Source organism: Candida albicans, chromosome 2 (assembly GCF_000182965.3).
Source record: "Candida albicans SC5314 chromosome 2, complete sequence".
In the NCBI taxonomy this organism is placed as follows: Eukaryota; Fungi; Ascomycota; class Pichiomycetes; order Serinales; family Debaryomycetaceae; genus Candida; species Candida albicans.
The window spans coordinates 665,311-676,781 of record NC_032090.1 but is presented as its reverse complement, the minus strand read 5'-3'; the positions used below and the strand labels follow the sequence as shown (position 1 = coordinate 676,781).

The following is an 11,471-nucleotide window of genomic DNA, read 5'->3' as shown; positions in this document are numbered from 1 at the left end:
CTATAGCTAGCTCCCACACAGTCTTTCGCATTACATTTGGTGTTGTTACACCAATATTACTTACTGTACGTCCATGCATCTTAGCAGCAAACTAACATCCACATTACAAACTTAATTTCTGAGTCTAACAGAACAAATACTACAAATCAAACCACACATCTAGAAATAGCATTTATATTTATTAAAAGTACATAATTCTATATTATGAATTCTTCAGTTCGGGTTAAGCTTATTTCTTTTGACCTTGAGCAGCAACAGCAGCAGCACCGGCAGCAGCAGCTTCTGGGTCCAAGTAGTAAGATGGTTTAGTTGGTTTCAAGTTTTCGTCTAACTCGTAAACCAATGGAATACCAGTTGGAATGTTCAATCCGGCAATATCTTCATCAGAGATGTTGTCCAAGTGTTTAACTAAAGCTCTCAAGGAGTTACCGTGAGCAGCAATTAAGACAACTTTACCAGCCAACAAGTCACCAGCAATTTCGTCTTGCCAGTATGGCAACAATCTGTCGATGACCAAAGCTAATGATTCAGTCAATGGAACAACAGCTGGATCAACGTCAGCGTATCTTCTGTCGCCGACTTGGGAGTACTCATCTTTTGGATCAATCTTTGGTGGTGGAACATCAAAAGATCTTCTCCAGATTTGGAATTTTTCTTGACCGTAAGCTTCCAAAGTTTGAGCTTTGTCTTTACCTTGTAAAGCACCATAGTGTCTTTCATTCAATCTCCAAGATCTCTTGACTGGAACGTACAATTGATCAGCAGCATCCAAGGCAATGTTGGCAGTTTGGATGGCTCTGGATAATTTGGAGGTGTGCAAAACATCAACATTGATACCAGCTTCTTTCAATAATTCACCAGCTCTTTTAGCTTCTTTTTGACCAGTTTCGGATAATCTGACGTCAACCCAACCGGTGAACAAGTTCTTTTCATTCCATTCGGATTGACCGTGTCTAACTAAAACTAACTTTGGCATTATGTGATATTATGTACTGAAATTGAAGAATCAAAGGATAATTGGAGCAAGGAAAGAAAGAAAAAAAAAAGAAAGAAAGAAGAAACTGTGGTTCAGATTTTTTTTTCCAAGGTACAACTGGTGAACATTTATATTATTTTTCGCTCTGTCAATTGACTTCCATTGATCCACAATTCTAAGCACCGGGAGACAGACAAACAGAGGGAGAGAAAAAAAAAATATCACCAGTCGTCGTTTTTGTCAAATGCATTCGGATTACATTGTGCCTTTTTTTTTTTCTTCTATATTGTCTAGCCTTGCACCACGAGATACATTTTATCAGTATATTCTTGAGAGTAAAAGGTGATCTAACAAACAATAAAAAGTGTAAGTAATTCTTTCATTATCTCTATGAATTATTGACACTTGATAAAGAAACGTAGCAATATTAAATTATTGGTTTTTAATGGACGAATTGATCTTTTTTAGTAAAGTAAGCTGTTTAAAGAAAAAATTATGGCAGAATTACCATTACCAACTACGGTCGTGTTTAAATCAAATTAGGGGGAATAGTGACGTCTGTTGATATTCACATCCGCAACTTTATTCTCTTTTTTTGCTGTCATTGATGGGCATTTATTTGTAGTTATTTTGGTGGTGTTTCAATTCATCATTCTTGTTTATTGTTTATTCACTCTAAATACTCGATCCTAAAAATCAATTAGCTAAACCATTAACGTAATCGATTCAACGTTCTTGACCATGTTATATTATCGCAAAACGGCAAATTTAAATACCTTGAGATTCTAAATTAGATCAATTGTAATGTAACCAGCTTATCTGATACCTTTCACTTCTTTGTTTTATGCTAGATTTTGATTTTCAACAATCGTTAAATTCTTATGATCAGCAGGATTAGCAGCCAGTTCATATAATGTAATGACAGGGTCTTTGTTTAATTCAGTGAATTCCCCTCTCAATTCAATTGAATGTAAATGACACTCTTCTTCTCCTTCATCATAAATATCTTCAATAAATATTGTCAATTGATTTACCCCAGTGAATTTATGTCGAGACACATAATGTTCGACAAAATCGTCATCGTTATTTGATTCCAAAAACTCTGGAAGATCATCGCTATCATTATTAGCAACACCAACTTGAGGATGAGTTAACACCTGTATTGGTTTCTTCGAATCCACATTATCAAAATCAATTGATGTGTCATTTTTGAATAATTTTATTGTTTTGGGACAATACAAATCCCCATTGGTACGTAGAATTATCGAATACAATTTGACACTACCATTAAGAAATGGAATGTTGATAATCATTTGTTCATCACTGTCTGATTTGATAATTGGTTTGATTTGATATTTTTTAGTCGAATCTTTGAAAACTTTTGCTAGATCGTCAGCAGAGTTGGCCATGTTGAGAGCTGTCACTTTAGATGTATCAATTTTATTATTTAATGATTGTCCAGCTGTTGTAGGAATAGGAGCAACATGATTGTGATTATGGTTATGACCATGATTGTGGTTGTGATGTTCGTCTTCACAGGACATATTGGAAATGGTGTATAATGTAGTCTAAGTTTTATATCTATAGTTCGGAAAATGAAGTGATTCTTGTGTGGGAATTTGTATATTTGAGAGATTTGTACGGAACTGAACATCAGGGAAGGGTGCGGGAAGAAAAATAATGTTCGCTAATAGTAAGTACGTTTTAGGCTTTTTGCAATAATGAGAATATTTGTTGCATCTATACGTATATGTACCCTTCGTATTATAAAGTCAAGCTACTATATAAGCACAAGATCATGACAGCTACACCCCAAAAAGTCAACCCCAAAGACAAATTCTTGAAAGCAACTTCTAATGTGCTTGGATCATCCAGCTCTGATCCAATTAATTTATAACCAAATAAACCAGGCAAAATAAAGGAAATCGAAGTCGAACCTGAAGCACCGACGATTGCCAAAATTAATGCAAATGATTTAATAGAAATGGCTAACAAATAACCAATAATCAATAACGATGTTGTGACAATCACAAAATGTTTATGAGGGAAAGGAACGACATGAGATAAGTGAGTTTTACCCTGTTCTTCATCTTCGGCAATTTGAGATTCTTGGGATTCATTTCCTAGCAAGGCAGTACTTTCATTAGCTTCGTCTTTGTCGAAATAATTGGTTGTTACCCAATGATAAATGTTATTGATGGAAATTCTTGCTGGATGAATCATCAATGGGAAAGAAAACGTAACCATAAACACAATACAAAATCTACCAATTGTGGTGGTTAACCCATTTGGATACAGTAAAATCACATTACCATCGACATCTTGACCAAATGTCAAATACCCTGATAATCCAACAGCAATAAATAACAAACTGGATATACCAATGGCAAAATTGACCAATTTGGTGAGACTTGTCAATGATTTATCTCTAGCTTCATTGATAATGGAAAACATGTTTTGGTGACCGGTAAATGCAAATACAATAATTGAAAAGGTGCTAAATACCCCAGTAACACTAGTTGGGAATAAAGTGATTTGTCCTTGTCGTTCAATATCACCAGCAAAATAATGTCCAATCACTAAAATTGTCATATAAAAAATGGCCACAAGTCCTAAAATTGATGAATATTTCAATGAATCCAAATTTTTCAAAAATGATAATGGAATAGTCAACACTGTGGACACTAATAACCAAAACAGTGGATAATGTTTCTCATCAATATATGGGACATAAGTCACTATAGTGGGCATTAAATCACGAATCAACACTAAATAAGATACTGCACAACCAAAGCATTGAACAGCAATAGCGAAATCAAACACCACAGATAAATGAGGATACGTGATTGAACATAAATTGAAAAAAGTTGCATGCTTAACCGGGACATATCTACTTACATAACATTGCAAGAATAAACCAAATCCACTAGTGAAAGCAGCTAGTAATATGATAAATGTACCAAAAATGATCCCATCTGTAGAATACGCCAATGGCATAGATAATAAACCGGCACCTATAATGGTTTTAACCAAACTAATCGATGAAGAAACTGTTGATGCACTGGCATCATTATCTATTGAAGGCATTAGTTATATATTATTAAAAGTGGTTGTAGAAAAAGAATATAAATGCCAGTAAATCTGATTGAAAGACAATAAAAATAAAAATGATTTGTTAAAGATTTCATTACAAAAAAAAGAATGTATGATAACCGGAATTCTGACCATGGTGATTTTTTGTGTGAGCACGACACAGAAATCAAAGCATAAAGAAAGGAAATTGTAAACAAACGAACAAAACAATGCCCACCAGTGAATTGTATTGTGGCTGAGATATAGCAAACAAGCAAATGGTCTTTGAATTGGTCTCCTTGTATAGTATAATTGGTTGATGGTCTTCTTTTGATAACTCCGATGTCACTAGTGAAGATGTAGTTGTGATAGGCAAATAGTTTTGACTTATGTACCCCATAATGAATTGTACCTATCACCTTATGTCATGTGACTGTCTGTAATATGGAAATAGCGATATGTTTTAGCAAAAAAAAGTTTTTGTTTCAAATTAGTTGCAAATCTCAACAAAATAGTATCAACTAGTTTTCGTTCAGATTGTAGAAAATTGACATTATGAGGAGTAAATACTACGAGATAGATGTGTGTATGTGTAATTTCAAAGACCTAATGGGTTACTTTCTAGTTTTCATTTCTATACAGCTGTGTTGAAGATGGTAGAAGTGCCAACACAACTGCTTTGCCTACAAAGTAGCCAGTAATAATTCCCGCAAAAACTGTTTACAACTGGCTAATGCCTTATAAGAGAGTTAACATTGATATTGAAAATTGAATTGTTCTTCTTTTCCCTATTCGGTTATACAATAACAATATAACTTCTTAGCTTTATTTTTAAATTCCGATCCCAACAATTGAAATTTCACCTTCTCCAGAAAATTCAAAAGTTTTCAATTCTGTTATTATTTTTGTTGAGATATGGTAATTTCAAGTTCGTAAGAATACCGAAAAAGTTAGAAGTTACGAGAAAATTCTAGAGATTCTGAGAAAGTAGTGCGAAGTGCACAAAAGGTGAATTACTGTGATAAGTGACTGTGTTAAACCAATGAGAGTCACTTTACTGTGAAAGTCCAAAGTATCCATATGAGAGCTATACTAGTGGTAGAATATTCTGGAAAGATAATGAACAGATGTATGACCAGCTACTGGTATCAGTGGCTATGTAAAAGGTCACACCAAAAGGAATTTGCCACTGGCTACTTCATAATGGTGTAAATCTCACTGACTATAAACGTACAACCTAGTTGTAAATGTACTGTGTTAAAGGCTACTAAAAGAATATAAATAGGAGACTAACTTCCTTGAAGTTGGTATTAGTTTAGGATTTTTAGAGAACTAAGATTAATATACTAAATCACTGTTATACATAAATTTGATCATGTCTACTCAAGATTCTACTACAAATTCTACTTCTGGAACTTCTCAAGCTGCTGAACAAAATGCCTCATTTCAACAATTTTGAAACCCGCCTTTTTTTTTTCTTGCATATTTGTTGTCACAAGACCGAAATCCTCAGCCTTGGGATTTACTCATTAGCTTTGTGTTTTCAAGACTAACACCGAACAGTATTCAGACTGTTCGTTAAAAGTGAAATATACCAAACAATGCAAAAGATGAAACCATGTTTATAAAGAACAGCCAATATAGAGAATACAAATCAACGCAATTGAATGTGACTGCAGAGTAATGTGCTGAGGGAAAAAAAAGGGAAGCCGATTAATTATTAAATTGCGATTACCGCTAATCTATTGAAACAGACTCGTAATCTAGATCTAATTTGTGCTTGTTGTGTCTCTCTGTGAAACTTTACAAAGAATGGCAAACTGTGTGAAGTTCGTAGATATATCCACCAGCAACTAAAGTTATAGAAATGTACGTAAGGACGTACTGATTAAATGCATGTTGCAGACCAACGTATTGAATAATCACCACCAAGTGTCGATCATCATGATATGTTTACGCAAGGTACACCAAAAAGGGTTCTAACTGCTTCTATGAAGATTCACTCTTTTTTTTTGTCTGATTAAGGGTTTTGACCTCAAAAAAGGAAATGAGAGAAGAAAGCTTGAGTGTGTTGTTTAAATTTTGCATCCCATTCAAATATCATCCAATATCGTTGTTATATTTCCTCATAAAGCAATGTGATTAAAATAAAAAGTAGATTGATTGCATGTACCATTAGAGATTCACACAGCATAACTTTAGATCCCAGTTATAAATAGTAATGCCTGGGTATAATAATTTGTCAACAAAAGGTTAGACGATTAAAGTTGTAACGAAAAAGAAAATTCTCAGCCCCCTTTTCTTTCTTCCTTCCTCTCCGAATACCCTTTGTTCCTATTAACCTCCAATAGAAGGTGAATCTGGATACATAAGAGCTTATAACTTTGTAATTACACTGCCAAATATACATGGTGAATCCACATTTTGTTTTCATCTGTATAGTTTTTTGTCACCCTTTGAATTGGGCACTTTTAAGAGTTTCACATTTACTATGAAATATATATATATGTACAGCTGCCAAAATCAAAGAAAAGAAAAAAAAACCAATGTAATCATTTTAAGTAAACTAGAAGAAAAGGAAATTTATACACCCCAAATGGCAATGAATTTAGAAAGATCAACTACACCACAAATCGTACAATATAGCGTCCTTTTGTTAAAAAAGACTCTCCACAGAAAAGGAGGGCAAAGTAAGCAACTGATAATAAGAAAATAAAGATACTCAAAGAGAAGCAAATCTACATACACTTTCATACACACACACTTCTTCTCTTTTTATACCACAAAGAAAACTGTATTTATATATTACTAATTAGTAGTAGTAGTAGGAACCGTAAGTCCCTCTTTCTTCTTTCATCAAACAAACGAGTGAAACTAAAAATTTAAGAAAAAATTCTCAGTTTTCTGTCTCACATTTTTTTTTTTTCGTGAGTGACAAAATTTTCTCTTCTAACAAAAATAACAACATATATAATAATTCAATAACTAATTAAATTAATTACACTAACTTAACTTAAAACTTCTTGGTGGTGGTAGACAAAGTAAGCCCAAAAAAAAAAAATTTAGAAGCACAAGGCGACAAAGCGAACAACAACAAGTGATTTTTTTTTTTTTTTTAACTATATTATATTTTTTTCTTACATGGGAGAAAATTGGAGGAACTTATAATAATGTCGAGTAATAGTTCTTGGTCTAACAACGATTCTTACCAACTGAGGAACAATCCTAATAATGGTAATAACCATAACCCACATTTAATGTCACAACAACACTCACAATCTGTAAATATTCCTTCTCATTTGTTGCCTCAAGCATTTATAGAACAACAACAACAACCACCACAACCACAACCACAACAATATCCGCAAGACGGCCAAGCTCATAACAAAAACCCACCAATCAATAATCGTTTTCATCAATCACAACCACCACAACTGCGCCATCAATACATCCCATCCAAACAAGAACAAATGCAACAACCTTACCCAACTGCCGAACAAAATAATCAACACTTTCCTCCACCACAGGAAAGATCATATAGTTTTTCATCGACTATGGATCCTGGCTCACCTAGCAAAATGACGCCACCTAATTTTTCACAAAGGAACCAATCATTTTCTGGCTACCAACAACCACCACCACAACAACAACAGTATCCGCAGTCACCCCATAAGGCATATAACCAACAAACCCACACTCACCAAGGTGGACTTCAACAGCCATACATTGCGCAAAGACAAAACATGCCACCTGGATATATTAACCAGAATCCATATTCTCAGCAAAATAGATCAGTATCATCTTTGACTCAAGATAGGACAGGAGCACCAGTACAACACCTTCCTTATCCTGTCAACAATGATGATCCTGGATATCAACTACAACCACTGGCAATTCAATCACACCACCCACCACAACAACAACAACAACAACAGCCTCCACTCCAGACACGTAGACAACTTCGTAAGGCCCCTTCGAGCAACTTGCCCCCAATTCAAACTGATCAAGTTTACTATAGCCCTGATGCTAGAAGAATTGTTTCCACACCTACACACCAGCAGAATTTTCCCACTCCCATACCACCAGAAGCTAGAACAAAATCACTTACTTCGGCATCATTAAAACACCAGAAACAACCACTGCAACCTCTGCAACCATATTTCCAACAAATCTCTGAACTGCCAGGTAAAGACAGCAACGCTCGTAATTCCTCCAGCAGTTCCCTTCATCATACATTTTCCTTAACCTCAAAATCGCGATCATTTACATCTATCAGTAAATTGTCGTCTTTATCAACTAAGAAATTCGGTTCCTCTTCATCCGTCAATACCAACAAATTAGATCGTTATCAATCCAGTGGAACTATTAGAAACAATCACAATCATAACCACACCAACCAAACTAGCCACAACATTCATTATGCTAAACCATCAGTATATCCCGCAATTTTATCTGAAGTGGCCAAATTGTTTAAAGAGGCGATTATTTTGACGATCAACACCAAGGATGGTTTGGAATACCATGATACTTTTACCGGGAAAATGGCAGTTGATATATTATGTCGCATTATTCGAACAAATGATCGTAACTTGGCCTTGTTATTGGGAAGATCATTAGACGCTCAGAAGTTTTTCCATGATGTTACTTACAATCATAGATTAAGGGATTCGGTACATGAAATTTATGCCTTTAACAATGTTTATAATGATGTTGATTTTTTCAACGAAGAAAATGGAGGAGCTGGTCTGGTTAGCAATGGGGAAAATAGTGCATTAAATTCCAAACATGGGTCGTTTCTTGATAGCAGCACACAGTTACAGAATGCTTTGAATGACCATATATCCGATTATCATACCTCACAAAGCAGTGGATCATTAACTAAAATTGCTAGTAGTGCCACTGGTAATGGTTCAGTAGGTGTTGCTGGTAAGGAGTTGAGTGCAAGTCAACAAACAGGTGTTAATGGAGTTTTCACTATTTTGACAGAATGTTATTCGCCCACATGTAGCAGAAATAGTCTTTGTTACAGTATTGCCTGTCCAAGAAGATTAGAGCAACAAGCTAGATTAAATTTGAAACCTCAAGGTGGTTTGCAACGTGCTGTTTCAAAATTATCATTGCATGATCAGGAAGAAACCGAAACTTTATGGCACAAGACTGTACCTCAATCAGTTTTAGATAAATTAGACAAGCATGAAAAGACTCGACAAGAATTGATTTATGAATTTGTTTATACTGAACGTGACTACGTCAAGGATTTGGAATTTATGACTGATTTCTACATTATGCCGTTACGAAATCCTGCCAATAATATTATTCCTGATTACCAAAGAGAAACATTTATTCAAACTGTGTTTGGGGGAGTGCCTGATTTGTTGAGATTGGCCAAGAGACTCAGTGAAGCATTAACTCGAAGACAACAACAACAAAAGCCCGTTATTGAGACCATTGGTGATGTATTTTTAGATTATGTTGGTGATTTTGAACCTTTTGTGACATATTCTGGAAATAAAGTGTTTGCTACTTTTGAACATGAAAGACAACAACAAGTTAATATGAAATATGCTAGATTCTTAGATGCGATTGAAAAGAAACCAGAATCGAGAAGACAAGATTTATCATCTTTTTTAATTAAAGGGGTTCAAAGACCAGCAAGATACCAGTTATTGTTATCGGGTATTTTGAAACATACCAAGCCAGAGTCACCCGACTACAAGTATTTGACGAAAGCAAAAGAAGAGATTGAGAAATTATTGGTGAAAATCAATATCCAAACTGGGGAATGTACTGATCGACACAAAGTCATGGTTTTGCATAGGTTATTGGGCAAACAAACTTTGGAAAATAGGTTTAATTTCAAATTATCCTACAATAATCGTATTATCTATCAAGTGACTTTGAATAGAAAGAGGGATAACGAAAAAATTGATTTATACTTGTTTGAACATGCGTTGTTATTAGTGAAACACAAGATTCAAAACAAGCGTGAACAACATAAAGTATTTGAAAAACCAATGTATTTACCATTGTTATTTGTCAATAGTGGTATGGAGATCCCCACTAATAGAACAATCATGCCTCATAGATACCATGGATCCTTGGTATCTGATACTAGTATAAGACCTCAAAGAGCAGAATCTAATTATATTGGTAATACTTTGAATTCTTCATCAACACCTAAATTCCAATTGAATTTTTTTGGGTTAGGTAGTAATCAAGTTCACGCCTCATTATTTGCTGATGACTTGACTATTCAGAACCAAGTGTTGCTGCAAATATCGGCCCAACAGAAGAAATTAATTGATGCTAATGACATTTTTTCATTGTGTAAATTTGAAACGAGAAGATTCACTGGGAATAATAAAATCAATTGTGCTGTTCCTTGTTATGGTGGGAAGAAATTGTTGTATGGTACTGATTCAGGGGTATGGGTTAGTACTGTTCGTTCAATTAGTGCCACATCTAATGAAAAAATCTGTAGTGATCCCACTATGGTCATTTCCAAAACTTATGTCACTCAAATTGAAGTGATTGTTGAATACTCCAAGTTGTTAGTATTGAGTGACAAATCATTATATGAATTTGATTTATCTTGTACCGATTCTTTGGATCATGTGAAGAATACCAAACTGGGGAAATTGCTTTTGAGTCATGTGTCATTTTTCAAAGTTGGTGTTTGTGATGGGAAATTGCTAGTGATTGGTGCTAGAACAGGTAGTCTGCATTCAATTTGTATATTTGAGCCTGTTAATCCATTTGATAAATCGAATAAGAATAAGAACAAGAGATTAGAAATTCAAGAAATTAATTTCAGTTCTGATCCAATTTCCATCTCATTTTTGAAGACTAAACTTTGTATTGGGTGTGCTAAAGGTTTTGAAATTTTATCTTCTCAAACAGGAACCAAAGAATCGATTTTGGATGAAGCAGACCCTTCATTAGATTTTGCAACACAAAGAGAAAGTGTGACACCATTAGCAATTCATCGATTAGGACGTGATTTCTTATTGTGTTATTCTGAATTTGTATTTTTGATCAATCGAAATGGATGGAGAACAAATCATGATTGGGGGATATTTTGGGAAGGTAATCCACAAAATGTTGCGATTTTCTTCCCTTACTTGCTATCATTTGAACCTGGATTTGTTGAAATTAGAGATTTGCATACAACTAATTTATTAAGAGCTTTAACGGGAGAGAATATTAGATTTTTGCATTCGAACGAACATGAAGCTATGTTTGCTTGTGAAGAAAATGGATATGATATTATTATTTCCATTGATTTCTTGAATTTGAAACCAAAGTCTCCAACATAAAGAGATGGAATTGTATATGAATGAGGTGAGTTGGAAAAAAAAAATATAACAATGACAATACTAAGTTGGTGGTAGAGATGGGAGTTATGTGAGTTTGCTATAATACA

At 34.5% G+C, this 11,471-nt stretch overlaps 4 protein-coding genes across 4 annotated transcripts; 1 reads left to right on the top strand and 3 right to left on the bottom strand. All coding sequences in view use genetic code 12, as the record gives it.

Annotated features, from left to right (window-relative positions):
* Nucleotides 1-229: 229 nt before the first annotated feature.
* Nucleotides 230-976, bottom strand: GPM1 (phosphoglycerate mutase; the record flags this gene model as incomplete). Its single annotated transcript, XM_715929.2, has 1 exon — nt 230-976. The coding sequence occupies one exon, from the start codon at nt 974-976 to the stop codon at nt 230-232; it is 747 nt and encodes a 248-aa protein (XP_721022.1).
* Nucleotides 977-1,818: 842 nt separating this feature from the next.
* CAALFM_C203260WA (uncharacterized protein) lies at nt 1,819-2,520 on the bottom strand (the record flags this gene model as incomplete). Its single annotated transcript, XM_715930.1, has 1 exon — nt 1,819-2,520. The coding sequence occupies one exon, from the start codon at nt 2,518-2,520 to the stop codon at nt 1,819-1,821; it is 702 nt and encodes a 233-aa protein (XP_721023.1).
* Nucleotides 2,521-2,740: 220 nt separating this feature from the next.
* AVT7 (Avt7p) lies at nt 2,741-4,063 on the bottom strand (the record flags this gene model as incomplete). Its single annotated transcript, XM_715931.2, has 1 exon — nt 2,741-4,063. One exon carries the CDS (start codon nt 4,061-4,063, stop codon nt 2,741-2,743), a length of 1,323 nt encoding a protein of 440 aa, XP_721024.2.
* Nucleotides 4,064-7,218: 3,155 nt separating this feature from the next.
* Nucleotides 7,219-11,364, top strand: ROM2 (Rho family guanine nucleotide exchange factor; the record flags this gene model as incomplete). Its single annotated transcript, XM_715932.1, has 1 exon — nt 7,219-11,364. The coding sequence occupies one exon, from the start codon at nt 7,219-7,221 to the stop codon at nt 11,362-11,364; it is 4,146 nt and encodes a 1,381-aa protein (XP_721025.1).
* Between the last annotated feature and the right edge of the window lie 107 nt (nt 11,365-11,471).